Raw genomic sequence first — 21985 nt, forward strand, 5'->3', positions numbered from 1 at the left:
TTCCAGACAGGTTCCATCACTTTCAATGTATCCAAGCTAACATGATGAAATGTCGGTAATATTCAGCAATTATGTTATGTAATGCTCATCATTATTTGAAATCAGATGCTAAGGTCTTTAGCGGGTGCTGAAGTGAGGGGAACTGATCTGTCAATGTGCATGTGTCCTGGCATGTTTTTATATCTTGATGGGGTCCAATTGTCCCCACATGGATAGAAATGTCTGACAGATTTCACCTACAATAACTGCAGTTTTTCTATTTAAAAAAAATGAACTAAAAGAGATTTGGGGATTATGTGTATGTACAGTATAACATTACTCAATGGACTAATGGTTAATCAGCATTTCTGGCAGACATATCATCCTGGATGATTGCTCATCAGTTGAAACTCAATCCCGGCTTCACTGAACTGCTCTTCATCCTAGGTGATTCATGCCCAGGTCACGATCTTGCAATATCTCTACATAATGATCTAATTTCCCTTTCAGTCATGGCTCACAACATTGGGGTAACCATGGACAATCAACTGTCCTTTTTCTTGCATGATTCTAATGTGACAAACTCATGCTGGTTTCTTCTCTACAACATCAAAAGGATTCGGCCATTTTTATCCACACAGGCTGCTCGGGTACTTGTTTAGTCTGGCATGGAGTGCAGGAGTGGCATTTGCTGGCTCTGGGATTCAAACTCATAACCTTCCCATCAGTAGTCCAACACTTTATCCACTAGCTCCCACGTGAGCTACCCCTGCAAATGATACAAAATCCAGCTGCACGACTTCTTTTCAACATGTCTAATTTCTCACATACCTTACGTGTGTGTGTGTGTGTGTGTGTGTGTGTGTGTGTGTGTGTGTGTGTGTGTGTGTGTGTGTGTGTGTGTGTGTGTGTGTGTGTGTGTGTGTGATTACATGGTTGTTGCTGTTTGTTCCAAGCTCAATCTGGAATGAGAGACGTCCAGTCCCACGTCACCTTCCATACTTAGCCATCTGGTCCAGACACCCAGTCCAGCGTATTTCTCTAGGATGCTCAATCTGTATGAACCACCTCATAAACTCTGTAACAGAGGATAATCAGCATGGCAAAAGTTCCAAATGAGAGAGGATTAATAGTAGAGCAGCACCATTAGCTTTACTTACACAATAATAGCTTAGTGGATGTTAGAATATTGTGCAAGGATGAAAAGATTAACACAGTTGAAAGAGTGTTTGTTTCCTTTTAGATAGGCCTGAATCTTGAAAGCAACACACACATATACACTCACACACACACACACACACACACACACACACACACACACACACACACACACACACAGTACACACACACACACACACACACATATACACTCACATACACACACAAACACACACACACACACACACACACACACACACACACACACACATATACACTCACATACACACAAACACACACACATACACACACACACACACACACACACACACACACACATTCAATTATATTGATTATTTTTTATCTTTCACCCATATTATTTAGGCCCTGCCTGTTTTTCTCATCAATGCCTTCTGCCTCAAAATTTGTTAAACCGGTCGATCTAACAAAGCAGATGAGAAAATCCTTTTCCCCTTTTGTCCTCTTTTCTCCATTTCTCTCTCTTACCAGATGGCATGTATCTGGAGGATATTTATCAGAGTATATTACAGGTTTACAGGTTTTCCACCTCCTCTGCTCCTAGGCCTATCACGTCCCACTCAACAGTCTTGCAGATATTTTACTATGCAGTGTTATGAATCATCAATTAACTAATCTGGGCTCAAATGAAAATAAACGACTTCCTTTTTTTAGACGTCATACATTATGTGATGTGCATCCTATGAGTGTCTACTCTGGATATGTAAGATTGAGTTTCAGGATACTGAGAGATGGAACTGATGTGTGTGTGTGTGTGTGTGTGTGTGTGTGTGTGTGTGTGTGTGTGTGTGTGTGTGTGTGTGTGTGTGTGTGTGTGTGTGTGTGTGTGTGTGTGTGTGTGTGTGTGTTTGTGTGTGTGTGTGTGTGTGTGTGTGTGTGTGTGTGTGTGTGTGTGTGTTTGTGAAAACTAGGTTGCCTCTTTTACATTACTTTATTATTACGTAACTCTCTGATTGCATAACTCTCTGATGTCCTGTCCCATCAAAGAGCATTAAGACACTGCACATTGGGCTCTCTTCAAACACTCAGATTAGTTTTCCTTTTATAGACTATGCTTCTTATTAAATGCCCTTGTGTATGTTGTTCAGCTGGATGTTCTAGTCTTATCAGTCACATCACACTCATTTTCATATATTCATCTGGTCTTTTTTTTTTTTTTTTTTTTGCTGTGTTCTCTTTTACCCTCCTACCCAGCAATTGTAGTAAGCATTACACACAGGCCAAGACCTTCCACAGAGTCACAAGGTGATGGATGGTGCAATATTTTTTAATAAATACTTCTGTCATATAGGCATCATTCTCTTTCTTTCTTCTCACCTCAAGCACACATCAGACTCCTATCTTCATTTCTCTTCTTTCCTCTTCTTTCCTCTTCTCTTCTCTTCTCTTCTCTTCTCTTCTCTTCTCTTCTCTTCTCTTCTCTTCTCTTCTAGTGTGTATATGTTTCATACAGGAAATGCTATGAAACTTTGCCAATTAGCAATGCAATCTGTTCTGTCTTGTTGTCAGGACTCATCACTCATTCTCCCACCGCAGTTTGGGTTATACCTCAGCAATCAGATCTTCTCTGAACATCGATATCTCTCATTTTCTTCGGATAAGTAACATGAAGAAAGACCACTTACTGCTATAAGGTGGGCTCCGATGAAGGACATGAGCTTCTACGTTATAACCACAGCTTCAGAGTTATCTCCGTCAGCTGAGTCATTCATGTTAGACCCCAGGTCTTCCATATCCATAGAAGGAGACTTAGATTGCTTTCTCAGATTCTTTCTTTGCTTCAGTCATTGCTGGATGTGCATATTTGTGACTACCAAGTTGCTTCAACCCCTGTATAGCTGTTTTGATTGTACTTCATATTCATATTTTCAGGTGCATTAAAAGAGCTTCTCGATTAGAAGTTACCAACCTGCAGAGCAAAGCTAGAAGGAATGTGAAGGACTTACTGTGGGAACATCAGGACATTGAGGTAAATGTCAGTGTTACCTTAAAAAGCCTTGATACACCAATTAATGTCCTGGAATTGGTTTTAGTTCAGGAGGGGGTCCAGAAATACTGACCTTTCCCTTCTTTGCTCCAGATGATGTGCTTTTCAAAGCCCAGAGCATTCCATGAATGTCAGAAGCACAATTACTAACCCAGCTAACAATTTAAGTGTTGGAAGAAATCTGTTCTGATCTAAGGTTTACCCTAAAGGGTGGTCAATCTGTCAAGTTTTGACTACAATATTGCTGCAACACGTTTAGTTGTAGGAATGTAAAAATAATGAAATTCTCAAGATTTCCTTTCTGAAATCACAATAAGATTGTGAAACAACTTTTTAATGCAGATGTGTTTAGAACATTGCAGAATATTAATCGCTGAATGTGTTGGCTGTATGTATGATCAGAGGTTCTCCACAGTGTTTCATATGATCTAATCAACAATAATGTGATATAGAACACAAAAATAATAAAGGACACGAAATTCATACAAAGCAAATGCCGTAAATCTTAAGAATATTGATGGCATGCACACTATTTGGAAATAAAGAATATTCTCTTTGTATATAATATTATTAGTTTCATCTTTGTTTCACAATGTACTAAATAATATGAACTTTCACACCGTTTGGAAAGTGTGGTTGTGTGCTGTTCTATGCTTCATTGCTACAAGCTTTATAAAATACCAACCTCTCCATAAAACATACTATTCTTAATCCTCCTGTTTACTTCCAATTAACCTGTCCACTCCCAAACTATCAGGAATTTCATGCCTGGCACTCAAACACTATTCTCCAGACGATTATTTTTTCTTTTTTTACTTCACTCGCACGGCATGTTGTGTAAGATCTGCTCTCTTGCTTTTGAACAGCAGGTTTAATAACTAAAACTTGAAGGTTTACTTCAGATACTTGTGAAATATATATTTCTAATCACAAAATACAGTTTTGAAGTAAAATGAATTTGAAAAGTATATGGAAAAAATAAAATTGGTTTTTGTATTTTTTAAAACAGGTCAGAGGAGAATGGCCAGATTGGTTGAAGGCTACAATAATGTAAATAACTACTCTTTACTACCATGGGGAGCAGAAAAGCATCACAAAATGTTCAGCATGAAAAACCTTGAGGTCTACAACAGCAGAAGACCACATCAAATTCTACTGCTTTAGCCATGAACAGAAAGCTGAAACTTGCTTGCTTATAAGAAGTTCTCACTCACTCATTTTCTACCGCTTATCCGAACTACCTCGGGTCACGGGGAGCCTGTGCCTATCTCAGGCGTCATCGGGCATCAAGGCAGGATACACACTGGACGGAGTGCCAACCCATCACAGGGCACACACACACTCTCATTCACTCACACATTACGGACAATTTTCCAATTTTTTAACCTACCATGCATGTCTTTGGATCGGGGGAGGAAACCAGAGTACCCAGAGGAAACCCCCGAGGCACGGGGAGAACATGCAAACTCCACACACACAAGGCGGAGGCGGGAATCGAACCCCAAACCCTGGAGGTGTGAGGCGAACATGCTAACCACTAAGCCACCGTGCCCCCCCCTTATAAGAACTATAAAAAATTACAGACTAGAACTGATAAACATACTTTTAATTTCCTTAATATAGACTATGACATATTCTATATGGATAGTTTGTTATTAAAGCAAATAATTGTATAGAATGACTTTGTACAGTATGTTGCAGTGTTACAATTTCCCTTCACTGGAACTAAGAGGCCAAGGTTAGAGTTGAAGTTTGAGATTGAGAGGCCTGCACAAAACCCTGACCTCAACCTTATCGAACACCAATGGGACGAATTGGAAAGCTGAATGAGCTTCAGGTCTTTTCATTCCACATCATTGCCTGACCTCACTAATGCTCTTGGGGTCTGAATGAGCAAATCCCCACAGCTTTGCTCCAAAGTCTAGTAGAAAGCCTTCCCTGAATAGTGGAGGTTATTAGAAGAACACATTTCATAACTACAATGAAAGAATAAAATCTAGAATGAGAAGTTCCAAACGTGCGATGGAGGTGTGATGGACAGATGTCCACTAACTTTAAGCCATGTATATCCACATAATAAAACTGTTTTGTTTTTTTACGGAACCAAAAATAGCACTAAAGGGTTTTGTAATGTAACCTTTCATGTAGCTGAAACTTTAGATTTGACAATATGCGCTTGGTCTGTCTTGATTTGTGGCTGCTGCTCTACTTTCCTCAGTGCCTCTAGAACAGTGTCAGGTGTTCTCACACACCCCATAATTCCATGCACAGAAAGAGTAATTAGTTTCCTGCTGAGGATGGTGGCTTTAAGGGAATGTCCCCTGCTGCTTGCAAGGAATGTATGAACATCTTGCCATCCACACTGAGATGGGACTGCGGCTCCACTGCATCAGTCCCCTGCTGCTTGGCCGACATCGCATTGTCTCTTTTGCAAGAACCTCTATCGGAGGAAATTAAATCTTTGATTGGTCCAAATGATCTATATTATCTTTACTGTTTTTAGTTTGAAAAGAAAAATCAAGCTTGTGTATTGTAGGTGAAAGTGTGCTTGGTTTTATTCCCAGTCATTTCAAGAAACGTTTAAATCCGGAATTGACGGATGATGTTTATACAGCAATGCTGATTATCCTTTACTGCACTTGTACCATTTGATGTGGCAAAATTAAACAGCGTGAGAGCTTTAAATAAAACAATACTGATATACGCTGGTGTTTTTCCCCGTCTGGTTGATGCTGAACACAATCCAGTCTGTGAATTAAACTGTCCGCACCTTCATCTGTCACACGTCCACCTGCGATTTTCCATTTGCCAGTGGAAAATTCACACTATCTGCCAGCTTAGCTGGAACAATGTCCTCCACTACCCGGTGTAAGGAGATCTTGATAATGTGTGCCATGACATTATGGTGGCGGGCACAGCACTCTGGCTGCAATAAAACCGTTTACCATCCCCGCTACCCCTTCATGTCACATCTGCACCTGTCGTAAAACAGGTTTTGTTCATGCAGGTTGCACTTTTTACGTGAAAAATGACTTACAATGACTTTGAATCATCTAAAAGGAAATTAAGTGCAAGAGATGACTAAGCAAGTACATGCCCTTAATTATTTCCTAATTATTCATTCTTCTGTTATATATTAAATAAGCAGACAGGAATATGTTTTTCCTGCTGTTATCCGAAGCACGTGAAGGTTATGGACTTCTTCCATTGACTCAACATTCAGTTGGCTTGTCTTTGAAGTTTGTCTCTTGTAGTGCATTAGGCAACCAGTGACGCACTCAGTCAATGAGACAAAGCCTTTCGCAGTGAGTCATGGCATGCAGCTTCTCAGTGCTGTATTGTTCTGTAGGCAAAAAAAACATGGATTATGTGTTGCGCTTCAGACCAGAATAAATCTCCTTTGTCTTTACTTCGTGCCTTTTCCCAGGCTGTGAGGCACTTGAGATGTCTACCTCATAGTTATCTAATAGCACCGTGACCCTGGTTTGTTTGCCTCGCTGCCTTCTTGATCCAAAGCATGCAAAATCAACTATCCAGTGTTTTCTTATAATCTCCCGGAAATTAATCCTGAGGCATCCAAAAAGAGGATTATAGTTGGCAAAGGTAATTATAGGCTAAACCCCTATGACTCTCAGTCTCACATTGTATTGATTCAGTAAATGTCATTTTCAAAATAAATTTACCAGAACTCTTGACTTTTATACCAAACATGCACCATGCTTGGTCATAACATGATGCCAGCCAGAGAGACCATATTTAAGCACTTTTTCTTAGTGAGCACGGTGGGTATTGTCCTATTCATTTGTAATCGTAACTTGTAAATAATTTCGTAATCTAAATGTGTCTTGACATGCAGTACTATGAATAACAAGATAAACATTCTGTGACGGAAAAGACGTCAAACTCTCCCCCTCAAAATACAATAAAAGAGACCTTTGTCTTATTAATTTTCAGTAAATTACGTATCATAACACAGCAACAATTACATAACAGAGGCGGATCTCTGAACGATTGGAATAACGCTTCATGAGTCACAAGGAAAGAGGTTTTGCAATTGGCAGAAATAGAAAAAGTCAAATTTCATTAAACAGGGATTTAAGTTGTGTTGTTTTTTTTTTGGTGTGTGTTTTTTAGATTAGAAATATACATGAAATGAAACAACCGCAAAGATAGGAAAAATACCTAGACTTACCTTAACAATAGTTATGTCTGGAAGAGTGGCAGACTGTTGTTGGTGCAATTACACCAATGGGCATCTGCTTTCTCTCCCGTGCCACCCATTCCAAGTAGGCTTCAGCATGCATCTAGATAATAAGTGTACAAAGCCGCCATTATGGTCCATGAAGAAATGGCCCTCTGCCCTGGGCCCAAAATTGCCATTGGACTTGTGTCTCATTCACAAATAGTTTCCGCAGCAGGTCAATGGCAGTTGCTAAGATGCTGCCCGCGCTGCCCATTAGCGGTGTTGTGGCTCGGCCAAGGTCGCGCTCTGAGCTCAGAGAGAGGTGCATGCTTTTTATACCACAGCAGAAACCTACACTTTTGGTGTAAATTTTACCTGAACCCATAACAAGTAACCATATAAGAAATGTATCATTATATTATCTGTTAACTACAGAGTTTGGACCAGAACCTGAAAAACATGTGGCCAGTCGCTGTAGTGATGTTTCGCATCACACCAAACTGGTAATGCTATATCAAAGTGAAGTGACAAAAGAACAAGAATGAGCTGTCTTTCAGGCTGCAGAATTTTCAAAAATAGCTCCTGGCGATGGAGATTGGACAAAGAATAAGACTTTAAAAATTCACCGCTCCCATGAATAGCCAATGAGGAATGGGCTGAATGCATAGCCAAGGGCAAATTATTTGGATGGCAGCACACTCCCTTTGGATTATATATCTTACTCAGGCAGTTCCCATACGGTCCCTGACTTTTTGAAAGATATCCTTTTACATGTCACATTAAGTATTTAAGTCTTTAGTCAAGTTACTCTTGTGTAGTCTTGCTGATTTACATCCTATTCACAGTTAACGGTACTTTGAATAAATACCTCTGCAATGTAATCTTAATATTGTAACTTGATGTAACATTAGATAGAATATTGAAAAACGTGCACACTGAAAAAAGGGAAGTCTCCAGGAAGAAATGTTTGTTGATGCAGCTGGTTCGTATAATCGTGAAAAAATACACATAATTTAGAGCCATTAACAGACTTTGCAAATTATCAACCAGATCAAAGAATATTTGGGGGAAAACTTGTGGGTATAATGGCTGGGCCTAATGAGACTAATCAGGTTATTTAACTGCAATTTACGCTTCGCTGAAATGATGGTTTGTCCTGCCACACTGACAGCTAAAACCTGCAGGGCTTTCTTTTCCCATCTAAGCTCATGACACATGCAAGCTGGATTATTCTTGGCCCCTTTCCAATTAAGCACAAGCCTGCATGGGGCACTATGCCTCCAGGACTGTGTCTGGCCAAGACACAAGTGTTCTATTTGTCACCCTGGATTTTTGGAGACTACGATGTTTTGACCAAAGGATTTAAGATAGCTTGGTTTCAGCAAAACAATGGATTCAATCATTCTTATTAGTTTATCATTAGCTCATATACAATTAAGTCATTTCATGTGAGGTACAAGCTATGTATTTTTAAGATCCACATATTTCCATTCAGGTCATTGAATATAAAAGCAACAGTGCAATGCTTTTGCATACATTACTGTCGTGTGTGATGGCATGTACATCCTGTGACTCCATGCAGTATGTCTCCATAGTGTCAGCCAAGACCAATCTTAGATCGCAAAGCTCAGTTTTCTCCAGAGAGTTATTATAGCTGCCTACATGACTGGTGTTTTTTTTGTTTTTTTAACAGGAACAGCATTTTACACAGTTTTGTCCTTCAGCTCAGAGCTTATAAAACTGTCTTATAGTACAGCAAAAAAAAAGGCATTAAATAAGGACTAAAACATGGCAATGCAGGCTGCTATAGGACAACGATCAACAACAGAGTGATGTGAATCAGCCTAACACAAAGCCTTTTCGTTATTATCCGATAATAATTGTTTGATTAGACAAGTTAGTACCTGCTATCATGTTGTAACCGCTAACAGTTTTGTCAGCCTGTTTTTCTCATTTCAATTTAATAAGATAAGAAATTAAACTTTTGCTGAGAAACCACCATGTGTAAACTTTTAGCTTTACCTGTGAACACTGGTTATGTTAAAAGTTAAATAAACACCTCCTCAGAGATAGCTGCAAGTTTTCTGATATACAGATTTACCTATGAATGTTACAGTCAGCTGATACTCGAGACTCTTTTCAAAAAATGCTTAATACACATTTTTCCACTGAATGTTTCACAGAATCAACAGTTACATACATTCTTTAACTTGTTTACTGTATGTATAGAAAGTCACTTGTGTGTGTGTGTGTGTGTGTGTGTGTGTGTGTGTGTGTGTGTGTGTGTGTGTGTGTGTGTGTGTGTGTGTGTGTGTGTGTGTGTGTGTGTGTGTGTGTGTGTGTGTGTGTGTTTGTGTGTGTGTTTGTGTGTGAGTGTGTGTGTGTATTCCATTCAGGAAGGATATCTGAGGTCCAGCTATGCAACAGCCTCCTATTATTGCCTTATTATAGTGAAATGACAGCTGAGAGAATGACAGGGATATGATATGACTAGTGAGGACTGGAAGACAAAGATATCACGAGTGGAATTCTCCAAAGCAGGACAGGCATGAAAGCTTCCATTGTTGCCCTTACGTATCTATTACATAATTCCCAACACTTCAGATTACTGCAGTGCTTCATTTAGCTTGTGTTTCTATATTCCTTGGGTGCTTTGCAAACATAGAAAAATTTGAAATATATTCAAGCATCTAATACCCTATGTAAACTCTTGTTCCAGATGAGCTTTAAATAAACACATCCATTTTTAGATTATGTGCTGCACTGAAAGATCATATATATTTATAAGATCAGTGAAACACTACACCATACTGTATAACATGGAAAATCACTGAATTAAGATTAGATTCACAGTTATTTGATACTGAAAGTGATTAGTTTCTCCGTAATAAGTCAAGAAGAAGGCATATGGAAACTTTGCCCTGGTTTGCTGTGTTCTGGGAAAGTAGGATGCAAAAAAAAAAATCAGATCTGTGACTTTCTGGTATGTGCTACTGCTCTGTCTGTTTGTGTGTCAAATGGGTTGCATGAACTGTTAGGTTCAGCATAAACCTCTTCTTAAATTCATTATGAAGACAGACATAATGTTTTTGCTGCACATTATAATGAAAACGGTGTGCGGTATACAGGATTAGCCACGTGGATTTCGAGTTGTACGTGCTTGCTTGCATGTCACACAAGAAAGATCATGCTGGCCCAGAACATAATCTCCAGCACTTTCAGATGATAATGACACACTGCACTAAAAATTCCTTACTGGCAGGTGTTACGAAACCCAAATGAGTAAACAAAAAGAATAACGTTCCCCACAGGCTATTTACTCACCAAAGTGAAAACCATTATGTGCATTTAACCTAGACTTAACACCTGCCTGCTTCTGTGCTTTGCACAGACAGGTTTGATGGGCACTTTAACGTCAAACAGGGTCCTTCAACACAGTATCTAGGCAATTCAACATCAAATATTTACCAGCCTGGATGAATTTTAAGCTGCAACAATAATAAACGTATGTCAAATAACCAATTAGGTCAATGTACATTTTTTAGGCAATATTGCACAAGCAAAAGTGAAGTTGAATAGTAAATAGCAGCCCAGCCGTGAACTGCTTTAGACGCAACTCCACAGAGCAAATACCCTAGGTGCTGATATTCTTTATAACTTATTATGATTGTGAAACTAATATTGAAGGAACAAGAAACTAATATTGAGTATGTACAGTAACATTTCAAACACAATATGGCCCAATATGCAGCTTATTTTTGCTCTGCTAAAGAAAATAGATCATAAAGATCCTTTGTTTCATTGGCTAGCAGCTAGCAGAAGTTTTTTTTTAATTCCTGTTCAAGGTGCTTCCACTGAAATTGGCAAAGTTCTTCCTGTTCACCTTTAACTGACAATGCTTCCATATTTCAAGCAAAAAGTTATATTTCTGAAACCGATTGTTGTCACTAACTCTATGGTAGTAACTGATTTGAACTAGGAAGTTTAATTGTATGTTGTGATCTCAAACATGTGAAGTGCAGAGCAGTTATAGTAAATATAGTCACTCTTGGAATGGTGCGTAACCAAACAAATTAATGAGTTGGAACTAACTAAGATGGTAAAACTTGTTTTGGCCTTAAAACAAAGAATATTATTAAAAAACAAATAATAATAATAATAAAAGAAAGAAAAAAGCTGTTTTTCAATGATTTTAGATCAATGACTTATATATAATAAATATATTTAAATGAGCCACATATGTAACAGCGATCCTTGGTAGATAGAAGGGTAACTTATAGACTGCTGTTAGAAATTCAATAAACATTTTTAAAAAGGATGTTGCTGCTTACCTGAAATTTATTCCTTCCTTGTGATCCTATTTATAATCCTATCTTCTACTGAACAAAATAATAAGTGTGCATCCTAAATAAAGTATATCCTGTAGAATGTCCTTCTTTTTCCAGATAGGTGATATAATTTTCATATATACGTTTGAAAGTGTTTGATTTCTAGATGTTGTGTTTTAATAAAATAAAAAAAGTCAAAATACAATAAATAAAGAAATAAATAAATTGTATACTCTAAAATGTTTTATTTATTGTGCTCCAAGAAATGGGAAAAGAAATACAATAGATACTGTAGTCTTAAAGCAGATAGGAGAACTAAAAATACTTCAGAACAAACATGATGAGCAGAATTGGAGAGAGAAAATGATCTGGCCAGACTAACTGGAATGGTTTATCAGAATGTCCTTGGCTGTCCAGATGGTTAATACTGTTTATCGGAGTGTGACATCATCAGCAGGTCAGATTGGACATTATATCCACAGTCCCAACACAGTTGATGAGAAACACCAATGTTCCACACTGAAAATCCTACTTTTTAATTACTGCTCAGAATGATCTATGGCTCCTCCTGCGCAGACCAATTAGGAAGCAATGAAAATTGCTTTACTTTCCTGCCAATATCAACACCAGTTTAGCCCACGACTGATTTGGGCAATACCTTAGAGTACTGGCTCACTGAAAATATATGCCAAAGTAATGTACAAACAAGGTCTTTTTCATAACATCTCACTTTGATTTAGCATCTCACTCATGATTTGTGTATAGTGAACCTTAAACTTACGGGTTGAGGTGAGATCTGCATTATTTGCATGCCATGGGACAGAGTGGGAGTCTGCGGCATTTCCTGGGTCGTTGTTTGGCAGAGGAAGGGGTCAGATGCGAGCCTTTTGACTGGATTAAAGGGTATCAGAGATCAGGGACAGCTAGCAAAAAATGTGGGCAGCATGAACACTGCAAATATTTTTTTCCAGACCGGTTCTAGACCGGTTCGTCAGTGAATAGCGGTGAAAAAACAAAGATAAACAGTTTTAGTTTTAGTATCTGACAGCATGTTTTCTTGCACCTGCTTCCACTTTTAAATCTGAACGATCTGTGATAGAACAGATAAACAACTGACTAGAACAGACAGTTGTTTGATTTGAATTTGGCTTCAGCACTCTTGGTGTCTGACACCATTACATCACCAGTAAGTCATCCTGCCCATATAGGCACCTGTCATGACGATGAGTGGCAGGCAGCTTCACATTTAATTGTCATGCTTTTGATTTCTCCCCAAAGCAGATGATGGACTGCAGATGGGCATTTGATGGACTGTGGCCTGGCTGTGGAGAGCAGGGACAGAGCACTTGGCTGCAGATCCAGGCACGGTGTGTTCAAACATTTCATTCTGGTGCCTCCCACCATTGATTCATGAAGAGTGAGCAACATTTCTTCTCAGGGCTATCTTTTACAGAGCTAATCCCTGCATGGTGCTGCTGAGGAACACAATAGCTGAATGCACTCCCATGATTTATAAAGTTCACAAATAAATAAGTATACTGTTCCCCAAATAGACAGATAAACAAAGGAGGTGATGCAAATGGGTTGGATCACTGGAAACCTGTAATGCTTCAGAGATCAGAGAAAAAGCTCTGACGTTTAAACATGTATCAGCTTTCTTATGGTTTGAAAGCATTTCTAATCTGGACTATGGCAATCTCTTTTTGATCAATCATTTACTAATTCAGCTGATCATTTATTCACTCACTATTAGTCCACTCTCATAAATAAATGGAATATTTCCAGCTGTCCTCTGTTCGGTTTGAGACATTTGGATGAATCCAGCAGCGCTGAGCTTATTTTATCTCATGAAACGGTGAATCAATATATACATCAAATGACTCACACCGTTGAAACATTTCTTCATTAACAAAATCATACACACGTTTCTGTTACAGTCTAACCATTAGGACCAATCAGACATACTGTATGACAAATCTCAGTGATGACTCAATAGAAAGGGTGGAAAGATTATCGTTGACCTCGCACAATAGTCATCATAGGGCGAATGCGTAGGCTTTACATTTGCATAATTCAGATGTTCAGTATTTTATGGACAGACAAAACAGATGACTCAAAAGTCAGTCTTTGAATGTACTGCTAAAATTGTTGCATAAAGCACTTTTGTTAGTTACGCAAACGATCATACAAAGGATAATTGGGATTAATGAATGTTATTTATGCTAGGACTGCATCATCATGAGTGTCACAATGAGAGGAAACTTGAAAAGGTTGGCCTACAATATCAAACCTAACTATGTAGTATACGCTCTGAGTAAAATATCACCTCCGTATGCATTCATTTCTACATCCAAGATGTATTTCTGCTTCACACCCACTTTTCCTGGGGCTTCAGATCTACTACAATCATGAACAAAATAAAGCAGTTACTAAAGATGAGTGAGAGAGTGAATGAATGAATGAATGAATGAATGAATGAATGAATGAATGAATGAATGAATGGTTTTGGGGGCAAATATCTTAACACGTATAAAATGCATATGCCCATACAAACAGTAATGATAGGTGCACTAAATATGAGTTGAGTTAATTGAATTGAGATTAAACTGAGATCTAGGGATAAGAAAAGCCTGTGACTTTCTTAGTCAAGACTAGCAACGTGCGAACAACCATTACCTTTATGTTGCATGCATTTCTCAAACATGGCAACTTTTGTGGATAATCTTCTGTTTTCTGCATTTTGTGTCTGACAGTTTTGTATAGATATAAATAGAGAGCCTAAAGAATATGGACAAGCCTTTAAATAAATAGTCATCCAACACCTGGACTGAGTTTGCACGTGAAAGTATTGTCCTCCAAAGCCATGTGAAATGAATGACATCACCATGTTTTCTATAGTGTTCTTTCCAATCATTTGTGTAAACAAAGTCTAGGCTTGTCTACAATGCCAAACCACAAGCATGCATAATCTTATTTAAATTAGCATGACAGAAAAGCGCGTAAAATCTCATCTAATTATCTCCCCTAACGACCAGCGAACATTTTGCAACCAAACATTTAAATTAGATTTTGGTAGCTTTCTTTCTCTCTGCTGGAGAAAACCAACCCAGCTCGTCTCCATTGCTGTGCATATTAATGAGGCGCGAGGTCTCTTTTTAAAACGCTGCGGCTCGGAGCGCACAGTCAGATCTTTGGAGAGTCTGTGGTGGAGTCACGTCAACCTGCTCACTGCTGTCATCTCCTGAGACAAACAACACACGGAAGTGTAAAGTAGACCGGTTAAGTCACAACACATTGACTTTTTTCCGAGGCAGGATACTAAAAATTGTAGAGTTTTGGTGAAGAGAAGCCCAGGCGTCGGAGCTCCTCAACGTGAACTGGGATGAATCGCTGCACAGCTGCGTTACTTCTGCTGGTCATTGCACTTTATTCGCTGAACACAGAAGGTAAAACTGTGTCATTTTCTTCCTACTTCAAGTTAACATACTGCTAATACAATATGGCATATTTTTTATTTAGAAAAAGCTTATTTTGCATATTTTGTACTTGGACTATGCACTTTTTTTTAACCCTTTTTTTTTTTGCATGTATCTTGTTGACATGCTATTTATTTCAAGTACATAGCACCTTATGGAACAATGTTTACTTTTAATTCAATTAAATGAGTAAAAAAATGAATAATAATAATAATAATAATAATAATAATAATAATAATAATAATAAAACCCAGCTAAAAGCTGATTGGCACAACATTATGGAAACGTTTGTTTTTAATTCCCACAATGTTTAAAATTCAATGCACAAATATTCAATGCACAAAAATTCAACAATCCGGGAAAGTTTTCTTTAGTCAAATATGGCATTTTTTGTTTTTATTGTGCATTAACATTGCACTAACATTGCCGTACAATAGTCATCATAGGGCGAATGCGTAAGCTTTACATTTGCATAATTCAGATGTTCAGTATATTATGGACAGACAAAACAGATGACTCAAAAACAGTCTTTGAATGTACTGCAATTGTTACATAAAGCACTTTTGTTAGTTACGCAAACGATCAGACAAAGGATAATTAGGATTAATGAAGGACTGCATCATCATGAGTGTCACAATGAGAGGAAACTTGAAAATGTGTGGCCTACAATGTCAAACCTAACTATGTAGTATATGCTCTGAGTAAAATATCAACTTTGTATGCATTAATTTCCACCATCCAAGATGTATTTCTGCTTAATGCCCACTTTTCCTTACATTTTAAACACCCTTGTCATAGCCTGGGATGGTTTTGCGTACATTCCTCTAATGTTAAACTCAATACTTTGAAGTTCTCAGGTGTCTTGCATGATATTGTAAAGTTCCAAGAACATTAAGGAATGTTTTGGGTCCCTTGCATGGTACCAGAAGAGGTTCAGATGATTTAAAAGATATCAGAAGTTCAATTTGAACATCTTGCAATGGTTTGGAGAATGTTCCCCTAATTTCTTAGGAACCTCACGGAAATCTTGTGGAAAAAAACATTCCTTCATTTTATAGCCACCTTTAATTATATTAAACAGCTGGGAAACAATGTGGTAACGTGCAATGGCTTGTGTTTTTGTTTTTTTGTTTTTCGTTCAGGAACAGCACTGACCTTGTTAACCAAAATAGAATGTTCCCAGAAAGTTATGAAATTGGTCCACCAGCATCAGCACCGCATCCAAAAACAATCTAAAGGGAACCAAATGCTAATGTTTTGTGTATGATAGAAAGGTACATGTCCTGCACCCATGCAGGAAAAACACCTCATTTAAAGATTAAAAACAATTGTACACTTGTACAGCAGATACAGTATATTAGTTTGGGATTTTTTTGTGTGAAGGTGACTGGTTTTTCTTCTTGTATTCTGTTTGGATTCATGCATATGTCTGAGTGTGTTATAGGAGCATAGTTCAGGTTATTAATCAATATAAACAGGTAAACAATCCCTTCTTGGCACATCACAACTGTCAGACCTGGATTTTTTTTTTCTTCCCGGGTAAAAACAATTCTTCATGCAAAGTTGGCACAGCAGTGGTGTTTAGTGGCTCTGTGTGTTGGTTGAGTTAGTTTTGGCCCCTGGCCCGGGAGGATGCTGAGTGGAACAGGAGAAGATTGATGGAGCAGAAGATGTAGGTCACACATCGCTTTAAAGCCAGCAATCTAAACACACTCACGCCTTCCACTGACTCGGCATGGTAGATCGTGCTGGAAACAACCAGATCACAGTTTCACTGTTTGTCTAAACAGATAACAGGTTACATTACATTATTGTAAGCCATTTTATAAGTATTTACACATGGTTTCTGTTATGGCAAGTAATACACTCTCAATAGTAAAGAAAATAAAGATAAAAAGCTTGTTGTTGGACTGGTATCATCATGGGTGCACCTTTTTCAGAGGAATGATCATTTGTTGTACCTTGTATTAGCTTTTAGAGAATCAAGTCGTAATTTCCAAATATGTATCTTAAGTAGCATACAATACATAACATGTCCCGTTGTTGCTGGCAACAAAGCAATTTGGAAAATATATAATTATGTTCATGAGAATGTCGGGTCAGTTACTATCCCATTGGATGCTGTGGATGTACTCTGTATTAATTATTTTGAGTAGGTTTTTTTCCTCCGATTTTTAAATATTTCTGTAAACATTCTATACTCAAACAACTTGTTTTTTTATTACAGCATACAAATGCAGATGCACCAGGAAAGGCCCCAAGATACGATACAAAGACGTTCAAAAACTTGAAATTAAGCCTAAACACCCTTTCTGCCAGGAGAAGATGATATTGTAAGTTTTTCTTTTTGTCTCTGCATTCTTTGTTGTTTTCCCACAGACAGGACAATCCATAAGTAATGGAAGATAATAAAAGTAAGGAAATAATCACTGGATAAAGAGAAAGAATGTGTATTTGCCATAGATGGTAACCTGATGGCCGTGTCCATCACTGAGAGCTTTGGAAGCTTAGCAGCAGAGCTGCTTACTGCTCATTTATTATTGACATTGTGTTACATTAGAATCAATGAGACTTCAAATGGCATCTCATCTCTTATTTAATTCCAATTATCAGTGCTTATTTTGTCTTATTTTTTCACTCCAGTTTTTAAAAAAAAAAGCCTTTATTTTAAGCATATAGTACCTATTTTAAGATTATAGTAAACTTTTGCATTAGCTGTAATTTTGTGACACAAATAAAAACAAAACTCCAGAGTATTTGGGGCTGTAATGCAATGTTGACCAAATATTACTGTAGATCTATTGCAGCACTGTGAAGTAACAAGCTTGTATACACAGACCTTCTTAGCCTGTTTATACTCATGTTTATGCTGTATTGAAGTTGAAACCAAGGATGGACATAGAAGGATCTCAGCTGTGGAAAGCTCTCTTGAGGATAAAGCACATAAAAAGGATACACAGCTGCCACCTGCTGATCATATAAGGAATTACAAATAATATATGAAATAAACAGATTCAAGAGGAAAGGCAAAGCTTACATGGTTACAGGGATATGTGGATACATTTATTATGTACACAATACTTGGAAATGAATTATTCCTTGTGTGAGAAAACTAGAATCTTAACTCGAGACATTTCACAGCATTTTAATGGTTTTATACTCATCAGGGTTTTGTAATGCTGTTTGTTTCGGCAGTTTCAGCATAATGTATTGACAATACTAATAAAAGCACATTGCGAACATCTGACAAGATTAAAAAATTCAAAAAGATTAAAAAATTAATAGCATCTCATTCTTTCATAATTATGAGCATTCTCATTCTGTGAAATGAAATTGAAACGGAGAATCTTATTTATTACTCACACCTAAATATTCTCTTTCTAATCTCAGTGCCAGAAGACCTCAGTCTAATCCTGCACTAAAGGTCTTTTTGTATGAAATTGTGGGTCCTAGCCTGAGTAAAAAAAAAAAAAGTCTTGCAGAAAGACCCCCCTCTTTCTCTTTCTCTCTCACTTTCCCAGGGTCTGGCAGCAAACTTGCTCTCACAGTTTAGCATTCTGGAAGCCTCCAAAGCCCAGTATTAGTTCTCTCTCTGTTCTCCATATGTAGTCAAGTGTTAGGTGTCAAGAGAAGGATCTGCTGGCAACAGTCCTGAATGTTTATATAGCAAATGAAAAGAATACTAACGGGCAAAGTCTTACTCAGCGTCTTTCAACTGTTTTTGTAACTATTAATTGGTTAGCAGGATTATTGTGACCCATTTAGAAACTGCAGTTTTGTGATCGCTACTATTTGGATTTCATTCTCTGAAGACAAAGAAGATTGCACTTCTTAGAAGACAAAGACAGATTTATTTTCACTTAGTCTTCCTTTAACTACTTTACAATGTTAGCATTATAATGTTATTACAGCCTCTCGTTATAATCTCACACTTCCTAATGACAGGACATCGCAGGTCACAGGCTGTATAAATCCTAATAAGTAAACAATGTATTAATATTGTTCTGTTTGCATTTTATGACTCAATGCATGTCTGTTTTCCCCTTTTCCTCCTCTTTTCCCCATCCCCATGCTCCTTTCTTTCCTTTACTTTTCTTGCTCTCTCTGTTGCTCAGCGTCACCATGGAGAATGTGTCCCGTTTCAAAGGTCAGGAATACTGCCTGCACCCCAGACTGCAGAGCACCAAGAACCTGGTGAAATGGTTTAAGATCATGAAGGACAAGCACAAGTAAATGCAACAACAACACAACAATATCAAACACAAATCACACTTGTCTTTGGCTGCACTGGATTTATTAATACACTTATACTTTATTATTATAAAATTGCTATTGTGAAACACGTTATAGTCTTTGACCTTGACTGAATTAGTGGATGGTACGGATGGGAATAACATGATATTAAGTACCAAAACGGTTATTATTGCTCAAAACTTTTAATGACAGAAAATGCCATTGTAATACAGATCTGGAACAACATATATGAGGAAGCTCGATATGCATTAAGCATGAAAAAAGAAACAAAAATAAAAGCCAACAATACTCCATGACCAAGAACATAGACAGTATATACAGTATATACACAGTGCAACTAAATAATAACAAGCTACAGGGTCTATGGTTAAGAGTCAGAAGAACAAAAATGGCAATGCTCTCTGAGTGGGAGGACACTAGCCAATCCTGAGCAGCTTACAGTATGAGGAAGAGGGTAAATAGCAATTTCCTCTAAGTGTGCTATGTAATTGGGATTTGGTTAGGTGTCCCATGTTAACCTTGAACCTCCCCAAATGTATTTATATTTGTATTTATAATGATAAATTATTTTCTAATTATGTTTACCCATAGTAGGGCCACTAAACCGCGCCATACCTAAAATATTAAATCAGTTCCCTCATATGTTTTCAATTTATGCTTTGATTAATTACTTATTCTGTTTGTTTTACAGGGTATACGAAGCCTAAAATATCTAAAATGCCATAGTGTTACAGAGCTACAGAGGTTAAAATTTCTGTGGAATGTACAAAACCACCAGTGCATCTGTGGATCAGCAGAGGACCGGTTTCCAAGCTTACCAAGCACAAGACCCTTTCTTCAGGAACAATGTGTAGGAAGACATGTGTAAAAAAAACAAAAAAAAAACAACTCACATTTCAAACGTAATTATGGTCCAAAACAAGCACTATGTATTTATTAAAAGTGTTACACTTGCAAAAAAAAAAAAAAAAAAAGACTGAGTAAGAAAGTCTGTGAGAATCAGATTTAGATGCAAGTGATCATTGCCTTTTCAGGTGAAATGCTTTTACTCCTCATATAGGCTTCTCATTTCTTTTTGGTCTGATTCATTGTGTTGTGGTATTTAAAATGGTTCTACCGCAAATGTTATTTAACTACCTGAGAGAAGCCATACAACAGTGTATAGTAATGTGCTGTCCAGATCGTTTAAACAACATAGAGTTCTACAGGGGCTTTTCACTTTCCAAGTCATTGTCCATACATTAATACAGACCATATGTTATTTTGATATCTCAGTAAAGCTAGTTTCATATGTGGTGATATAGCGCACAACCATATTTAAAATGAGAACATGTCTGTAAATATATGTTTACTGTGTGCCATACCACTATACAACAGTTAAGATGAGACAAAAAGGTATTCTGTGCAAAACAGGTACACTGACTGACAAGTGTGTGCTCAATTACGCACATTTGCTAAACCATCCATTTAACCATGAACAGCTCTGCACATCTACATACTATAGAGAGTTATTTAAAAGCTCATCTAGTTTACGCTCAATATCTGAGGCAACGTGTGCCACTCCTCTTCACTTCTTCTTTCATACACTTCTGAGGTTTAACCTCTTCATTCTCACATTTCCAAAAAATGAGTGTGTGAAATTTGGGGCCTAAAGTAAGTCTGTTTGTTTACCTAAATCTTTGTATTCGATTCTAGCCAATCCATCTTGGCTTAACTTTTCCATCATCATTCCATGGTCTACATGAGCCTCTTCTATAAGGTTTTTTTTTTTATTACTCAGGCTTATTTGGTATGACAAGTCTGATAGGTTATTTCCACTGAATGGAAGGTTGTTTAAATCACATGTATGAAAAGGTGTTTATCTTGTTAATATGGAACATTTGGCCTAGATGATTTGTGTAGAATTTCATAGTAGAATTATACAGTATGTTCTATTATAAAGATGTTTCGCTATTTAAATATAAAATAACAGAACTATTTCATTCTTTGTGTTTGGGTTTACCCACCCAACACTGCTTCATTTGCATTCCAAGGAGTGTAATGTACAAGCACAGCAATAAAGATATTTAAATGACTCTTATTCTGACTCTTATTCTGACTGTTTTAACTGCTTATTCTAGAACTACTCACCAGGTCACATTAATATATGTATGTAGTCCGTATCAGTGTGGTGTGATCATGCAGCCGGTATCATTAGGTTCTCTGGATTTCCTATGAACTCCCAAAAACATAATGCTAGGTGAACTGACAAGTCTAAATTTGCCTAGATTTGACAGAATGTGTGAGTGTTTGTCTGTGCATGGATCCCTGTGATTGACCAGCATCCTGTTCGAGGTGTATTCCCAACTGGTTCCCACAATTACATACCGTAGAAGGTTACTTAATGCGTCATATCATTTGCTTATAATATCTGAGGCAACGTGATCATGCCATTCCATTCCTTCCTCCAAACACTATTGAGGTTTAACTGCTCCATGCACAAATTTTATACAGGGGGTCATAATTGTGTATCCAGTAGCATTAGCTTCCATGGATTCACTACTATCTCCAAAAACATGCTGATCGGTGAACTGTCAAGTTT

General features: G+C 37.6%; 1 protein-coding gene and 1 long non-coding RNA gene across 2 annotated transcripts; one reads left to right on the plus strand and one right to left on the minus strand.

The window, feature by feature from the left end:
• Positions 1 to 911: 911 nt before the first annotated feature.
• LOC125139250 lies at positions 912 to 7633 on the minus strand. Its single transcript, XR_007138325.1, has 2 exons — positions 7356 to 7633; positions 912 to 1057 (listed from the first exon to the last, which is right to left on the minus strand). It is a non-coding gene; the product is annotated as an uncharacterized LOC125139250 (long non-coding RNA).
• Positions 7634 to 14789: 7156 nt separating this feature from the next.
• On the plus strand, positions 14790 to 21484 carry cxcl14 (chemokine (C-X-C motif) ligand 14). Its single transcript, XM_027136202.2, has 4 exons — positions 14790 to 15120; positions 17378 to 17483; positions 19266 to 19379; positions 20096 to 21484. The coding sequence occupies exons 1-4, from the start codon at positions 15057 to 15059 to the stop codon at positions 20109 to 20111; spliced, it is 300 nt and encodes a 99-aa protein (XP_026992003.1). The 5' UTR covers positions 14790 to 15056; the 3' UTR covers positions 20112 to 21484.
• Positions 21485 to 21985: the final 501 nt, after the last annotated feature.

This window comes from Tachysurus fulvidraco, chromosome 17 (assembly GCF_022655615.1).
Source record: "Tachysurus fulvidraco isolate hzauxx_2018 chromosome 17, HZAU_PFXX_2.0, whole genome shotgun sequence".
NCBI classification, from domain to species: domain Eukaryota; kingdom Metazoa; phylum Chordata; class Actinopteri; order Siluriformes; family Bagridae; genus Tachysurus; species Tachysurus fulvidraco.

What these genes read in the sequence shown, in the direction of transcription:
- cxcl14 (XM_027136202.2), top strand. Translation starts at nt 15,057, where the DNA reads ATGAATCGCTGCACAGCTGCGTTACTTCTGCTGGTCATTGCACTTTAT. An exon ending in TTATTCGCTGAACACAGAAG is followed by an intron (nt 15,121 to 17,377) that starts GTAAAACTGTGT and finishes TTTTTATTACAG; the next exon opens with CATACAAATGCAGATGCACC. An exon ending in TGCCAGGAGAAGATGATATT is followed by an intron (nt 17,484 to 19,265) that starts GTAAGTTTTTCT and finishes TCTGTTGCTCAG; the next exon opens with CGTCACCATGGAGAATGTGT.